This window comes from Mobula birostris, chromosome 10 (assembly GCF_030028105.1).
Source record: "Mobula birostris isolate sMobBir1 chromosome 10, sMobBir1.hap1, whole genome shotgun sequence".
NCBI lineage: Eukaryota > Metazoa > Chordata > Chondrichthyes > Myliobatiformes > Myliobatidae > Mobula > Mobula birostris.
In genome coordinates, this window is record NC_092379.1 from 129783771 (window position 1) to 129801827 (window position 18057).

At 41.6% G+C, this 18057-nt stretch overlaps 1 protein-coding gene across 3 annotated transcripts in view; it reads left to right on the plus strand.

Moving 5' to 3' along the window:
* Nucleotides 1–17648, plus strand: part of rxfp2l (relaxin family peptide receptor 2, like) — a 99933-nt gene extending 82285 nt beyond the window's left edge. For all 3 annotated transcript variants that reach the window (XM_072270956.1, XM_072270957.1, XM_072270958.1), the window contains 3 exons: nucleotides 2869–3279; nucleotides 4363–4578; nucleotides 7836–17648. In XM_072270956.1, coding sequence (XP_072127057.1) covers nucleotides 2869–3279; nucleotides 4363–4578; nucleotides 7836–8014 — 806 coding nt within the window. In that variant the 3' untranslated portion in view covers nucleotides 8015–17648. The remainder of the gene's footprint in view (nucleotides 1–2868; nucleotides 3280–4362; nucleotides 4579–7835) is intronic.
* The last annotated feature ends 409 nt before the right edge of the window (nucleotides 17649–18057 follow it).

The window sequence follows — 18057 nt, forward strand, 5'->3', positions numbered from 1 at the left end:
GTGTGGGTTAATGGATAGAGGTGGTAGGACATGGGTGCATCAGTTTTGTATCAAGAACCCAAAATGTTATCACATTCATGGTCCAGGACATCATAGATGATGGCAAAAGCAAAGCCCTAAATTTAAAGAGGTTAAAGGTAAAGATGAGCTTTATTTGTCAGATGTACATCAAAGTACTGAAACATAGAGTGAAATGCATTGTTCGTGTCAACAACCATTGCAGTCCGAGGATGTACTGGGGGCAGCCCGCAAGTGCCACCATGCGCCTGGTGCCAACATTGCGTGCTTACCCTAACACACATGTCTTTGGAATGTGGGAGGAAACTGGAGCACCCAGAGGAAACTCACACAGTCACTGGGGGAACATGGACAGTGGCGAGAATGGAACCCAGGTTGCTAGTACTGTAAAGCATTACACTGGCCGCTTACTCTACTGTGCTGCTGCCAACTGCACCACAGCTGGTGCAAGAAGTCAGATAAGATGCTGGATGAGGAGGAAGAGTAGTTGCTGAATGAGGAGGGAGGATCACATGGAGTTGGAGGATTGGTGGTGGTATGCAGGGTTGGTGTCAGAGATGTTAGTAGCTTCAGTTAAGCAGTTAGTACTGTCAGGAGTCTTGGAAATAGCAGCCTGCAATTTTTAGGGCTAGTTATGTATTGGGGAGGAAGTGGGATTGATAAAGGTTATCTAGACCCTGGAGTCATTGATAGAGAAAGCAAAATCTTAAAACTACTTAAAAGAAGGCCTACTCAATGGAGTACTGAGTGCTAAATTTTGTGTTTAGAGATGTTAAGATTCATGATTGGCCAGGGCATGAAGGGGTACGGGAAGAAGACAGGAGATTGGGGCTGAGATTACAAAATAGTTCAGCCATGATGAAATAGCGGAGCAGACTCGACAGATTAAATGGCCTAATTCTGCTCTAATCTCTTATGGTCTGATGGTTTACACCAAAGTCCTATCTACTTTCTTAGGTGAATGTGAATAATTCTACTATTTACTGTATGTCAAGCACCTTCACTCCATCTACAAAAAGCCGGATTTCCCAGTGGCCAACCATTTTAATTGTACTCCCCATTCCCATTCATTCAGGCATGTCTGTCCGTCACCTCCTCTGCTGCCACGACAAAGCCACTCTCAGGGTGGGGGGCAACACCTGGTATTCCATCTGGGTAGCCTCTGACCTGATGGCTTGAACGTCTGATAGTTGTTACCCCTCTTCAGTTCCCCATTCTGCCCCCCCCAATTTACCTCTTCTCTTCTCCTCACCTGCCTATCACCTCCCGCAGTACCCCTTCTCCTTCCCTTTCTCCCATGGTCTACTTTCCTATCCTATCAGATTCCTTCTTCTCCAGCCCTTCATCTTTTCCACCTGTCACCTCCTAGCTTCTTACTCCATTCCCCTCCCCCTCCCACCTCCCTTCACCAATGATCTTCTAGCTTGTTATCCTTCCCCTCCCCCACATTCTCATTCTCGCTTCTTTCCCGCTACTTTTCAGTCCTGATGAAGGGTCTCAACCCAAAATATCGACCGTTTATTCCCCTCCATAGATGCTGCCTGGCCTGCTGAGTTCCTCCAACATTTTGTATGTGTTGCTTTGGGTTTCCAACATCTGCAGAATCTCTTGTGTTTATAATTCCACAGCTTTATTCAAAGAAGTAAAAAAATGATTACTTATTTAATTGTGCCAGCTTACTGAGCCATAGTAGCTGCAAGTGAACTACAGCTCAACAGAGACAATATTTCATTGCCTTTCAATTTATAGCCTCTGGTCTTGAAGCAGATTGTCTGCTTTTGGTTGTGTTGGGCAGTCAGGAGTCTGTAATTGAGAGGTGGCTGGGAGATGGCAGCGGGGAGGATGGAGTTAGATATCTGGGGGTGTTGGAAGAGGAGTCAGGATCAACTGGTTGTTAACGGTACAATGCTGAGATCAGAAAAGGAATTGGGCCAGTCACTGCCAGAGAGTGGGGGCTGAAGGGTAGCAGGGGAGCACGATTAAAGGGAATGGAGGGGGCTGGTAGTATGGAGGTTGTCACTATGGTTCAGATTGATAGGTGACAAAGGATTTGGGAGCTGAGAAGAAGATAATGGTCAGGCTTCTGGAGAGGGATGGTTGGACAGGCCAATGGATGGTAAAGGCTTGGCTGGGGGAGCAGATCAATGGGTCCTCTACCAATGCCCCCTCCCCAGACTACTAACTCCCACCACTCACCCAACTATCAATTCTACCCCTGACTGCCATCTATCTCTCCTCCCCTCTACAATTACAGACAGCATTTTATGTTGATTCAGCGGATCTGTGGACGAAGGGTTACGTCTAGTCAGGAATCAGAAGGTTGCATGAGAGATCAGTGGATGATGTATCACCAGTCCACGTCAATGGGTGAGAGGGAACGGCAGAGGGTAGGTTTGGGTCTTGAGGTGTGTCGATGCAGTGAATCTGCTGTGCCTCACCATGTTTCTTCTGTGGCATTAACACATGAGATGCATGGAGGTTCTACAACAGATCAATATACAATCTTATTCAAATTTAATCATATAAAGGACAAAAGTGTGGAGTAACACACAAAATGCTGGAAGAACTAAGCAGGTCAGGCAACATTCTAAAGGAATAAAGAGTCAGCTAGCCAGTCCTGATGAACTGTCGACTCTGTATTCCTTGCCACAAATGCTGCTTAACCTGCTGAGTTCTTCCAGCATTTTGTATGTGTTACTGTGGATCAGAATCTCTTGATAACAAAAATGTTCTATCCCATTTGAATGCAATCATCTTCGTTGCAAAACTCAGAGGACTTTTTGAAATTATTAAACATACATCATTTATGCAAGAGCATTTTCTTAATTTATTTCTGTGTTACTTTCTCAGGTGCTGATTGTCTGATGGGAGTCTACCTCTTCCTCGTTGGTGCTTTTGACTTGAAGTACCGTGGGGAATATAACAGGCATGCCCAAAAATGGATGGAAAGCACGAATTGTCAAATCATCGGTGCACTGGCCTTGCTTTCCACCGAGATCTCTGTCATGCTACTGACGTACATGACTCTGGAGAAATACATATGCATAGTCTTCCCGTTCAACAATTATAGACCAGGCAAGCGGCAGACTTTATCCATGTTGATACTCATCTGGATTACGGGATTCATTCTGGCAGTAATACCCCTGTGGAACACATCCTTCTTTGGCAATTACTATGGAAAGAATGGAGTATGCTTCCCTCTTTATCCTGATCAATTTGAGAGTCTTGGAGCAAGAGGGTATTCTTCTGGGATATTTCTGGGTAATGCAATTTTCTATTCAATTGCTTTGATATGGATTGTTAGGAAGTGAATACTCTCCCTTGAGTGAGAAAACATATATTATTCAAAACAAATATTATGTTCAACTTCTTTTAGTATGCTAAAGCATTATCTGTGTCGAGTTATTGTTCATTGTAATCTCCCACAAAAATATGCTCAGTGGCCACTTTATTAGATACCTTCTGTACCTAATAAAGTGTCTATTGAGTGTATGTTGTGGTCTTCTGCTCCTGTAGCCCATCAACTTCAAGGTTCAATGTGTTGTGTTCTTCTGCACACCACTGTTGTAACGTGTGGTTATTTGGGTTACTTAGCCAGAGTAGAAATTGCTAACACAAGGGGGCAGAATTTTAAGTTGATTGAAGCAAAGTATGGGGGGAGATGTCAGAGGTAGGTTGTTTTAAACAGAGAGTGGTGGGTGCATGGAATGTGCCGTGAGGGTGGTCGAGGCAGATATCTTAGGGATATTTAGGAGACGCTTAGATGTGCACATGCATTGAAGAAAAATGGAGCACCATGTAGGAGGGTAGGGTTTGATTGATCTTAGGGCTTGTATTGTGCTGTAGTGTTCTATGTTTTATGTTCTTTGAGGTTTAACAGGGAGAGTTGATTGTGAGGAGCCTGCAGGTGTAGTGTATTTGACAAGGTGTTAGGGAAGACTCTGGTGCAAAAATTAAGAGTCCAAAGTATTGGAGGGGGTGTTTTAGCATGGATTGAAAGCGTAGTGTTGGAATAAATGGGTTTCTTCCCAGGCTTGAACAATTTAATTGGTGGACTACTCACATATCAGTTCTAGGCATTCAATTATTTACTTTTTACATTAATGACTTGGAGGAAATGACATTTTATGTTCTCAGTTTTGCTGATGAGATGAAAACGGGTGGAAAGGCATGTTGTAATGAAGGCACTATGATTCTGAAGAGGTGGTTCTTAGGAAATAAGAAGTGGTCCATATTTTCTAGTGTCTTACCAGGAGCCTTTATTGTCAAAGGGAAGTTTAGCAAAGGACCTTAATCCTGCAAAAGTGTAAAGCCCATCTCTCATATGCCTTTTTTCTATTGTAGGCTTGAACTTGCTCGCTTTCATCATCATAGTCTTCTCCTACACCAGCATGTTTTATTCTATCCATAAAACGGGAGCACAGTCAGCAGAGAGGAGTCTTTTTTCCAGAGAGGTGACCATTGCAAAACGCTTTTTCTTCATCGTGTTCACTAATTTCCTGTGCTGGATCCCCATATTTATACTGAAGCTACTATCTCTGCTCGAAGTTGAAATAGCAGGTAAGAAATCAAAATTGGGTCAGTTTGTGCAGCTACCAGCAATTTGATTGTTGCCACAACTGCCATTCACTGGTGTTCATATATTGCCCTTGCCTGTGGTTTAAAGGTTGCATTTCCTTCTCAAGGAACAACTTTATTTACCATGAACACTTATATGTATTAGGAATTAATTGTGATCTGTTGGTGCAACATGAAACAAAAAAAAAGATTCAAGGATTATAAGAATAAAGAATTATTTCCCAGGTTTGAAATGTCTAATACCAGAGGGCATGCATTTAAGGTGAGAAGGGGTAGGTTCAAAGGAGATGTGAAAGGTAAGTCTTTTACACAGAGAGTGGTGGGTGACTGGAATGTGCTTCCTGGGCAGGTGGTAGAGACAGATACATTGGAGACTTTTAAGAGACATTTAGATGGGCACATGAATGTGAGGGAAATGGGAGGATGTGGACATTGTGCAGGCAGAAGGGGTTAGTTTGGATGGCTATTTGATTACTAATTTAATTGGTTTGGAACAACATTGTGGATCGAAGGGCCTGTTCCAGTGCTGAACTGTTGTGTGTTCTATGTTCTATTTTGCATAAGACACTTAGAAGTTAATGTATGGATATGGAATAAATACTAGCATGCATTTACAAATGTAAACAGCTTTGTAAAAAGTGGTTTAAAGTGTTTATAGTGCAGTGCAGTGACTTAACGTAATAGATAGAGGGGGTTGGGGAGCAACTAGAATGGTTGATCAGATGAACTGCCTGGGGGAAGAAACTTTTAAGGTGGCATGAAACTTTTGTTTTAATAGCTCCACGGCACTTTCCAGAAGAGAGTTGTTGGAAAAGGAGTCTGCTGGTGGGTAGTTGATGCAATGATTTTTCCTGCCCGCTTCTTTGTTTTGGACACATACAAACCCTGCAGAGGTGGTAGATTGCAGCCAATGACCTTTCCTGCTGACCTGACAGTTCGCTGTAGTTTTCATATGTTGTGAGAGGATGCTGAACCAAACCAGATGGTAATAGCTGATGTGAGGATGCTCTCTATGATGGCAGTGTAGAATTGCAACAGTATGTTCTGGGGAAAATGGCATCTTACCAACTGCTGCAAGAAGTACATTCTCTGCTGAGCCTCTTGGTTAATGAAGGAGATATGGTTGTCCCACATGAGGTTCTGCAAAATAATAATGCCCAGGAATCTGAATGTTATGTCTGGATACATTGAAAATCTACTTAATATATAACTACAATCTAAGTATTGGCAGCATGGTAGCGTGGCATTATAAAAGCGTTATGCCAACTGCTAGGTGTTCAAGTCCTGCCACTGTTTGTAAAGAGTTCTCCCTGTGACTGCATAGGTTTCCTCAGGGCGCCCCAGTTTCCTCCCATATGTCAAAGATGTACGTGTTGGGGTAGGTAAGTTGTGGGCAAGCTATGTTGGCGCCATAAGCATGGCGAAGTTTGTGGGCTGCCCCCAGCACAATCCATGGACTGTGTTGATTATGGATCCAAACGATGCATTTCACTGTATGTTTTGATGTTTCAATGTACATGTGACAAATAAAGCTAATCTCTCCAACTACAGTCTAAGCATGCTCATGAATGAAGAGATATCACTGGTTTGCTGCTTTACCTCACAATGGATAGACATGCAGAGCTATCATTATGATTTGATTTACTAAATTTAAATAAAATGGATAATTTTATATTACAGTGTGGAGGAACAAACCTGATATATGGTATTTCCCTAACCAAATAAGCTCTGCAGATAATAATCATTACATAATCATGATTGGAGGAGCTTCCTCTGACCAGTGAGCCACAGAGACTCACCAGCCAACTGTTCCCATAGTAGGCCCAGTCAGCCATTAGATGGGCAGTTTGGAAAGGTATGGCATAGTACAGGTGTTCTGACATTGGCACCTAGCTGGGACAGATGGGCGGGCCTTCATCTGTCGGCTTGGGAGACGAGTGTGCAAAACTAGAAGGTTAGACCCACTAATTATTTTTTCAGTGATATTTATATTAACCTAAATGGTACACGGATGAAAGAAAAATGGAGGGATGTGTGGGGGGGGGGAGGGTTAGATTGATCTTAGAGTAGGTTAAAGACTCGGCACAACACTGAGGGCCAAAGGGCCTGTACTGTGCCGTATTGTTTGATGTTTATTTTATTTAGAAACACAGTATGGTAACAGGCCCTTCCAGCCCAACGAGCCCGCGGCACCCAATTACACCCGCGTAACCAATTAACCTACTAACTAGCCCGTACGTCTTTGGAATGTGAGGAGAAACTGGGGCACCCTGCAGAAACTCACACGGTCACAGAGAGAATGTACGAATTGCTTACAGGCAGCGGCAGGAATTGAACCCTTGTTGCAGCTGCTGTTTTATTGTTACACTAACTGCTACGCTAGCACATTGCCCCTTGCTGTTCTAAATGCTCTACTTTGCTTGAATAAATGTTAGATAGCAAGTTTTCTTCTGGTTAAAAAGCCATGAACAGTTTAATCAAAAGGCAGATGAATCAACTAGAATAAGTATGAAAAAATAGGCAAAAAAATCATACAGTTTTTAAATAACTATAAGTCATTCACCCACAGAGTGGAAATAGTTGTTACTGTCCACATGGATAATTAATGTCAGCCCAAGAACTGAATAAAATCACAGCATTAAGTACTCAATGTGATTCATTAAAAGGTAATTTTGTGGAAGGAGTTTGTCAGTACAGATCATCTGAACAATGGGTTTAAGCTATTGCAGAATAGGTGTGCCAATTAATGTTATGCTCTGAGTAGATTCCAAGCTGCAAATCAACTCTAAATTCAAATTATCTGAAATCCTATGAGTTACTTTATTTTTAAGGATCTGTTATAGTTACTTAGTTAAACCCGTCGTCCCTACGGGGCATAGACGGCCGATAGCAACTCGTCAGGGTTTCTGTCCTGGGCGAGTCTTGTATTAGTCCTGAATGATACAAGATTGGTCGGCTCTGTGGTGTCCACAGACGAGTGGGCTTCCACCACACAATTACATACGTCTTGTAGGTGAAGATCCTTCCCCTCCCAGGGGTGCGGTGTTTGGAGCTTCTGTTGACGTTTCTGTAGGTTTGGGATTTTATGGGATGAGGTTTGCAGCGCCATGCATAATTCTTCTCTTTTTGTAGCTGGCCTTGGGACTGTCCATGGTAGAGTTAGGAATCTATTATGATCTATGAATTTGTTCTTAAAAAGAAATGTACACTTATTCTTTATTAATTTTTTTTTTAAACAGGTAATGTAACATCCTGGGTTGTAATCTTCATCCTGCCAATAAACAGTGCGCTGAATCCAATCCTCTACACAATTACAACTGCCTCCTTTCAGGAAAAGCTAAAGCAGTGTTTGCAGAGCCAAGATTTTCTTGGGCCAACAAAGAGCCTCACAAGCAGCACACAATCGAGCAACGTATAGCGACACTCAACGGAGAGCAACTACCTTACTTCCCGAGATGAGTGGTTCATAACAAAGCCAATAGAGTCATAGAAGAGTTCAGCACAAAAACAGGCCCTTCAGCCCATTTAGTCCATGCCAAACCATTTAAATTGGCTACTCCCATCAATCTGCACCGGGACCATAGCCCTCCATACCCTTATGATCCATATACCTACTGTATCTAAACTTCTCTTAAACATTGAAATCAAGCTTGCATGCACCACTTGCGCTAGCAGCTCATTCCACACTCTGATGACCCTCTGAGTGAAGAAGTTTCCCCTCATGTTCCCCTTAAACTTTTCAGCTTTCACTCTTAACCCATGACCTCCAGTTGTTGTCCCACCCAACCTCAGTGGAAGAAGCCTGCTTGCATTTACCCTATCTATAGCCCTCATAATTTTGTATGCTTCTATCAAATCTCCCCTCTATCTTCCACATTCCAAGGAATAAAGTGCTAACCTATTTAATCTTTCCATACAACTCAGATCCTCCAGTCCTGACAATATCCTTGTAAATTTTCTCAGTACTCTTTCAACCTTACTTACTTCTTTCCTGTAGGTAGGTGACCAAGACTGCACACAGTGCTCCAAATTAGGCCTCACCAATGTCTTATAGAACTTTAACATAACATCCCCATCTCGTGTACTCAATACTTTGGCGTCACTTACAAGCCCCGTGATGCCACTTTCAATGAATTATGTGCCTATATTCCCAGATCCCTTTGCTCTACAGCACTCCTCACTGTGTAAGACCTACCTGGTTGCTCCTACTGAAGCACAAAACCTCAGACTTGTCTGCATTAATTTCCATCTGCCGTTTTTCAACCCATTTTTCCAGCTGGTCCAGATCTCACTGCAAGCTCTGATAGTCTTCCTCACTGTCCACTACACCCACAATAGTGGTGTCATCTGCAAGTTTGCTGATCCAGTTAACCACACTATCATCCAGATCAATGATATAGATGACAAGCAACAACAGACCCAGTGGCACTCCACCAATCACCTGCCTCCAGTCAGAGAGGCAACCATCTACTACCACTCTCTGGCTTCTCCCACAAAGCCAATGTCTAATCCAGTTTACTACCTCATCTTAAATGCCAAGCAACTGAATCTTCTTAATAAACTTCCCATGCGGGACCTTGCCAAATGTCTTGCTAAGGTTCATGTAGACAACATCTACTGCCTTATCTTCATCAATTTTCCTGGTAACTTCCTTGAAAAATGGATTTCAGTTGGACATGACCTACCACTCATGAAGCCATGCTGACTATCCTTAATCAATCCATGTCTATCCAAATACTCATATATCCGGTCCCTTAGAATACCTTCCAATAACTTTCCCACTACTGATATCGGGCTCACTGACCTATAGTTCTCTGACTTATTTTTAGAGCATTTCTTAAACAATGAAACATCATTAGTTATCCTCCAATCCTTTGGCACTTGCCTCCCACAGGGTCAAAGGAACACCTTGTCAGGCCCTGGGGATTTATCCACTCTAATATGTCTCAAGATAGCAAACACCTGCTCCCTTGTAATTTGTATAGGGTCCATGAAGTCAACACAAATTGCTTCATTTCTATAGAATCTGTGTCCATTTCCTGAGTAAACACAGATGCAAAAAAATTTATTTAAGATCTCCCCCATCTCCTTTGGTTCCACACATGGATTACCATTCTGATCTATCAGAGGACCAATTTTGTCCCTTGCAATCCTTTTGTGCTTAACATATCTGTAGAATCCCTTAGGATTCCCTGCACCTTGTCTGCTCGGGCAACCTCATGCCTTCTTTTAGTTCTCCTTATTTCTGTCCATAAGCACCTCATTTGTTCCAACCTGCCTATGTACTTCCTTTTTTTAAAAAATTAACCAGGATCTCAATATCTCTTAAAGACCAAGGTTCCGTAAACCTGTTATCTTTACCTTTTATTCTGACAGGCATATACAAGATTTGTATGCTCAAAATGTCACTTTTGAAGGCCTTCCACTTACCAAGTACACCTTTGTCAGAAAGCAGCCTGTCCCAACCAACACTTGCCAGATCCTTTCTGATACCATCAAAATTGGCCTTTCCCCAGTTTAAAATCTCAACCCATAAACTAGACCTATCTTTTTGTATACTTACTATGAAACTAATGGTATTGTGATCACCAGATGCTAAGTGTTCCTCTACACAAACTTCCATCACCCTCCCTGTGTCATTCCCTAATTGGAGATCAAATATCACAAACTCTCTCATTGGGACTTCTACGTACTGATTAGGAAACTTTCCTGAACAGATTTGATAAACTCTATCCCATCTAGTCCTTCTGCTGTATGGGAGTCCCAGTCAATTTGTGATAAATTAAAATCACCTAGTATAACAACCTTGTGTCTGTGATCACTACAAATTTGTTCCTCTAAATCCCACGAACTATTGGGTGGTCTGTAATATAGCCCCATTAACGTGGTCATACCTTTCTTATTCCTCCGTTCCACTCATAAAACCTCAACTGAGTTCTTCAGTCTATCCCGACTGAGCACTTTCTCTGACTAATAACACCACCCCTCCCTCTTTAATCCCTCCACACTGTCATGTCTAAAACAATGGAACCCCAGAAATTTGAGCTGCCAGTCCTGTCCCTCCTGCAACCAAGTTTCACCAACAGCTATAATATCATAATCCTATGTGTTGCTTCCCATCTGGCTTTCCTACGATACTTCTTGCATTGAAGAATATGCAGCTCAGGACATTAGTCGCACCATGATAAACCTTTTGATTCCTGACTTTGTCTGAGGCCTTACCAAAAATCTGCCTCCACCATCTCTCTACTAACTGTTCTGGTACTCTGATTCCCATCCCCCTGCAACACTAGTTTAACCACCACCCTCCACAGCACCCCCCACCCCCATGCAGCAGTAGCAAACCTCCCTGCTAGGATATTATTCCCCTTCCTGTTCAGGTGCAAACCATCTCTTCTGTACAGGTCTCATCTTCTCTGGAAGAAAGCAGAATGATCCAAAAGTCTAATGCCCTCACTCTTACACCAACTACTTAGCCATGTAGTAAAATGTATGGTCTTCCCATTTCTAGCCTCACCAGCATGTGGCATGGATAGCAATTCTGAGATCCACAACCCTGGAGGTCCTGCCCTTTAACTTAGTACCTAACTGTCTGAACTCACTTTGCAGAACCACATCACTTTTCCTACATAGACCACAACCTCTGGCTGTTCACCCTCCCACTTAAGAATGCTGAGGACTCCTGGCACCCAGGAGGAACATACCATCTGGGAATCTCGTTCTTGTCCACAGAACCTCCTTCCTGTTCCCCTAACTGACTTTCCTCTGTTAGGGTCACCCCCCGACAGTATCCAAAGCAATATACCTGTTGTTGATGGCCAAAGGGGTACTCTGCACAGGCCGTTGAACCTCTTTGCCCTTCCTGACTGTCACCCAGTTTCCTGTGTCTTGCACCTTGGGTGTAACTACCTGTCTATATATCAGCCTCTCAAATGATTCGGAGTCCGTCCAGTTCCAGCTCCAACTCCTTAACGTGGTTTGTTGGAAGCTGAAACTGGACGCGCTTCTTGCACGTGTAGTTATCAGGGACACTGGAGGTCCCCCTGACTTCCCACGTCCCACAAGAGGAGCACTCAACAATAACATTGTAATGTCATTATAACATTGAATGAGCCTCTCAGCAGGAGCATCACTGTGTTATAGGGTCACATCTGACAACATTACTTGTGAAAGCTTTAGCCCACATTCCATCGTAAAATGTGGGATATATACTCAGTGTCCACTTTTTGAAATACACCTGTACACCTGCTCATTAACATACATACCTAATCAGCCCATCATGTGGCAGCAACTTAATGAATAAAAGCATAGTCTAGAGACTCAGTTGTTGTTCAGACCAGACATCAGAAAGGGGAAGAAACGTGATGCAAGTGACTTTGACTATGGAATGATTGTTGGTGCCAGACAGGATGGTTTGAGTATCTCAGAAACCGCTGATACTCAAGCACAACAGTCTCCGGTGCTAACAAAGAATGGTGGGAAAAACTAAAAACATCCAATAAGTGGCAATTATGTGGGTGAAAATGCTTCGTTAATGAGAGAAGTCATAGGACAATGGCCAGACTGTTTCAAACTGACAGGAAGGCGACAGTAACCCAAATAACCACACGTTACAACAGTGGTGTGCAGAAGAGCATCTTCTGAATGCACAACATGTTGAACCTTGAAGTGGATGGGCTACAGCAGCAGAAGACCACAAATGGGTTGCATTCCTGTACTTAGTAAAGTGACCAATGACAAACAACCACTGTGTTACACAGATATTTTCTGATAACTCTTTTCCTAATAATTGCACTTCCTGTAAGTTAGTGGACATCTGTTGAAGGAGATCTACTAGCGTATTGCCTAACAAGTTATGATGTAAATAGCACCATTTGAGAGTGCATTGAGTGAGTGACATTTGTTATTTAGTCTGTTGGTGCATCCACAAAGGAGGAGAGCTACCCTCTATTAATTAGTTGGCAGCCCTTCTCCACCTCCAACGGCATTGCTCAGCGTCCCTCAACAATCATACACAACTGTGCCACTGTTTTTCACACCAAATCAATCTCTGTTGACACAAAGACTGCTAAGAAATCTCTGCTTTTGAAAGTGAAACCAGCTGTAAAATAATCTTGAATGTTAACAATCGAGTGAAAACATTTTTTGATGTGATAATTTCCAAACGTAGCAATTTCACGCTCAATGTAATAAGTAATATGTCACACACACATTTGCATTGTCTACCCATTGCCGTCGTGGATGTTCCTTGTATATATGCTTAATATTTTGGAAGAAGTGAATGACTTTTTTTTACAGATGTGGGTTTGCATGCAATTGTTAAAATGTGCATTTCTCTGATGATATACAAAATACCACTTCAAAAATAGCAGTTTGTCCTGCGAATTCCTGTGCTAAGTTAGCATTTCAGCTCGGCCATGTGCGGAAGAGATATTGATGAAATGGTGGTGAGATGTAGGTGACTTGTAGAGCATCCTGCGATAGAGGACATTCCTTTGTAAATGGTGAATATGACAGGTTCTCACATTGAGAAACTTACAAACACAAGTGAATTTCCCCCTTACAAATGTGTGGTGTAATATTGAGTCCACTTGAATTATATGCTACTAGATAAAAGTAGACTTTTTTACTTAATGTGTGTTGTGTAGGTAGAACCTTTGACACTTATACTAATTGGGAGTGAATTGTTCCTTTTAATTTATGATCCTACTTTTGCACTTGTACCAGATAATTTAGTTAATCAATCATTTATAATTGGTCTCTGTGATATCATATTAATAGGTATAAGATGTACATGCACTATACTCGATGGGCTGAATGGCCTAATTCCGCTCCTATGTCTTATGGTTTTTAAAAATCACTGTAAAATGTGACGGTGACTAAGTTGTATTCGATGATTTGTGAGTTATATTCCAAGAAATGGTGGGGTTGTATGTACTGCTGTGCTTACTCATTGTATTTGTGCTGCCAAGTGCTGGATTTATCTGGTGCCAACAGCAAGATGTTCTTTTCATCCAGTACATACAGTATGTGAACAGTGACTTGATATATGTATGATGTAGCACCAGACAAGAGGATACAATTTGAACTGGAACTGTGTGTATTTACAAGGGCTGACACTGAAAGAAACACAATCAGTTTTCATCACACCTAATTGAAGTTTGAACAATTAAGAATAAAATTCATCACTGTGATTGGAATAGACTCTGTGGATTACAAGAGCTAATTACACAGATAAAACAAAGTTGTGCTTCATTTTGTTCAACGATGTATTGATAGACAGATTCTAAAAGGTCAGCACAACATTGCTTATTATAGTCAGCAGTTAGTTCCACTTACTTAATGTTGTGATGCTTTTCCATTTGCAACTGACCATGAACGTGGTTATGTGACTGATCTTCCAGTCCAGTGATCACAATAGGAAAGCCACCTATGTTGTTGGGAGGACTGGAATGCAAATGGCAAAGTTCATTTAATTCGTGAGCAATGGAATCTAGTTCAAACTGATTGTGGTACCATGACTACTCTTGCTGATAGCAAGACTCCAAATCAAACCCGGCAGGCTCCTGATCTGCACATGTTAACATCTTATCAGACAATGCATTTATCAACTGAGTTACAGGATGATATTTAACCTGGTTACCAAATGCTGAAAAGAAAGATTGTTTTAGACGCTATTTTTCAGAGCCAACTCTACATTTCACTACACAATACAGTATTATCTAAATGTAGAGAGTGTCTACATTGTTCTGCATTTGCTTACCTGGTTCTCTTATGACTTAATACAGCTAATAAATCTCCCTTCAAAGTCAAATTTATTATTGAAGTACATATACACTCAGTGACTGCTTTATTAGATACAGGAATGGTTGCTAATGAAGTGTACACCATGGACACAAGAGGTATTGCAGAAGCTGGAAATCTAGAGCCATACACACAATGTGCTGGAGGAGCTCAGCAGGCCAGGCAGCATCTATGGAGGGGAATAAACATTCGATGTTTTGGGCTGAGACCCTTAATCAGGGCCTGTTCATTAATGCAAATATCTAATCGGCCAATCATATGGCAGCAATTCAACGCATAAAAGCATACAGACATGATCACAACCATGGATTCGGCAGCGCAGTAGATACGGCAATTGCGCTTGTGAATTTGCACGTGACAGGTAATTATTATCTAATCGTGATAGTATTTAACTCCATTCTTGTCGTCGTAGTGCTTGTCGAGACTTGGACAGAGCATAGCGACGCTTTGCTGCTGTTTTGTATTCGGCCTTCCCTGAGATATTGGACTTTCAAATCAGCTGGCTGTGAAGACTAGCGGTATCTGTTTAATGCTTTGATGTTCTTTTCAGCTGCAGCGTAGGCTTTGTTTTCCTCTGAGGGTTTTAGTTAATGGCCCTGTTCGGCCTAGCGTTTATTGTTTTATTTTCCCCTTAACACTGTTCGCATTAAAGTCTGTGAACTATCGACCTGCTTCAGTGCCTCTCACTCCGCACTTGGGCCATGTCCAAACCAGGTAACAGACATGGTCGAGAGGTTCAGTTGTTGTTCAGACCAAATATCAGAATGGGGGAGAAATGTGTTCTTTTAACCATGGAATGATTGTTGGTGCCAGTGGTTTGAGTATCTCAGAAACTGCTGGTCTCCTGGGATTTTAATCCGCGGAAGTCTCCAGAGTTTATAGAGAATGGAAGCAAATAAAAACATCCAATGAGCCGCAGTTACGGGGGTGAAAAAGCCTTGTTAATGAGAATGGTCAGAGGAGGATAACCAGACTGGTTCAAGCTGACAGGAAGGTGATGATAACTCAAACAACAGTGGTGTGCAGAAGAGCATCTCTGAACGCACAAAACATTGAACTTTGAAGTGGACAAGCTACAGCAGCAAAGACCACACCAAGTTCCACTCCTGTACCTAATAAAGTGGCCACTGAGTGTATGTTACCATGTAATACCTTGACATTCATTTTCTTGCAGGCATTTACAGGAAAATAAAGAAAAACAATAGAATTTACTTTAAGACTATACAAAAACAAAGACTGGCAAGCAAGATGTTTTCAAAAGAAGACAAATAATGCAAATAAAAAATAATACTGACAAGATGAGTTGTAAAGAGTTGTAACAGGTTTTGAAGAGAATGACACCAGTGCACCCAAACTATGCTTTCATTTATTCACTCAAGGGATGTGGGCTTTGCAGACTCAGCCAGCATTTATTTGCCAGTCTATAATTACCCATAAGAGAGTGGTGCTGAGCTGTGTTCTTGAACCACATGAATGAACTGGGTTTTTAACAACGATGCAATAACTTCATGGCCACAGTTAGTGAGATTACCTTTTTAATCTATATTTATTTATTTAATTGATTTACTCAGAAGAGCACTTCTCCAGCCCTTGCAACATGGTCACGAATTTCCCCTGAATTCTCTTCCTTATAAAATCCTGATACAATACTCTGCTGCGGTTGGGTTAGAATTCTTTACCAGTATGACTTTTATGTTCTTAAATTTTGTGCTTGGCCAGTAAAGTAAGATGACCTGTCTGCTTTCATAGAATTGTATCTGCCTAACAACCTTCAGGAAGTGGCAAAAATACACTCCAAGCTCCGTCTGTTACTTTGCATGTCTCAGTCCTCTTCCACTTATTGTGTGCCTTGTGTTATGCTTGTTCTTCCCAATGCATTACTTTACACTTCTCCAGACTGAATTCTTTTTGATGATTGCCTCCTATCTGACTATCTCATTGCTATTGTCTTCTTCACTAGTTATCTTGCTTCTCACTTCAAGACAGCAGCTTTAACCAAGACCATAAGACATGGGAGCAGATTTGGGCTATTGGCCCATTGAGTCTGCTCCACCATTCCATCATGACTGATTTATTATCCCTCTCAATCCCATTCTCTGGCCTGCACCCTGCAACATTTGACACCCTGACTAATCAAGAACCTATCATCCTTCACTTTAAATATAGTCAGTGACTCGGTCTACACAGCTGTCTGTGGCGATGAATTCCACAAATTCCCTACCCTCGGGCTTAAGAAATTCCTCACCTCTGTTCTAAATGGATGTTCCTCCATTCTGTGGCTGTGCCATCTGGTCTTAGAATCACCCACTATAGGAAACATCCTCCCCAATCCACTCTATCCAGACCTTTCAATATTCCATAGGTTTAAATGAGATCCTCCCTCATTCTTCTAAACTCCAGATGTACAAGACCAGAGTTCATGTTAACCCTTTCATTTCCAGAATCATTCTCATGAACCTCCTCTGAAACCTCTTCAATGCCAGCACATCTTTTCGTATATAAGAGGCCCAAAGCTGCTCACAATACCCCATGCAGACTGATCAATGCCTTCTAAAACCTTAGCATTACATCCTTGCTCTTATACCCTAGTCCTCTCGAAATGAATGCTAACCTGCATTTACCTTCCTTACCACCAATTCAACCTGCAAGTTAGCCTTTAGGGAATTCTGCATAAGGACTCCCAAGTCCCATTGCACTTCTGGTATTTGAAATTTCTCCCCATTTAAAAAACAGTCTATGCCTTTACTCCTACCAAAGTTCATGACCATACACTTCCATACACTGTACTCCATCCGTCACTTATTTGCCCATTATCCCTATCTGTCCTCCTGCAGGCTCCCTGCTTCCTCAAAACTACCTGTCCCTTCACCTACCTTTGTATCATTCGCAAACTTGGCCAGAAAGCCATCAATTCTACCACCCAAATCATTAAAGGACAAGCACTCTCATGTTTAATCAGTGACTTTAAACAAAGTTATGAAGAAGAATTAAGAAACAAGTGAGCATTGTAAAATTGTTCCAGTGAACTGACATCATCCATAAAATGCAAGCACATTCACAGAATTCTTCTTTTCCTTTTGTCAATGACATTCTACTTACTTTTACAGCATATCTTTTTTATGCAAACCATTTTTGGCCAAAATTACTAAACAATTATTTTTCTGTCAAGTAATGGCAAATGCAGTATACATATGTTTTGTAATTCTTCACTATAGAATTTCTTGGCTTTATTGTTTGTGTGCAAATACTAATCCAGTTTTTTTTCATATTTTGTACCAGCTGTATTATATGCTGCAATAAAGAAACTATTTAATAGTTTAACTGAACTTTGGAGTTTGTGCATTTGCATTTTTACTTCCAGTTGTCTCTTTAATCTTCTAAGTCCACGTGTAACCTATAGCCAAAACTCTGATACAGGCAAACTTCTCTGCTCATCTTGAAGACACACAATTGTACTGAGTTGAATTTTTCTAACTCCAATTGCAAACCTTTCCTTGGATCTTTTTTTTATTGATTGCTGATTAGCAAAATCAATGCAATCTATTTAAGGTGTGGACTTATGTATGGGTTTAAAATAGTACCACAGGCATAGCAGCTTTGACGTAAAACATGCCAGGGAGTTGGACTAACACCAAAAGTGAAGAATTTTAGTATTAG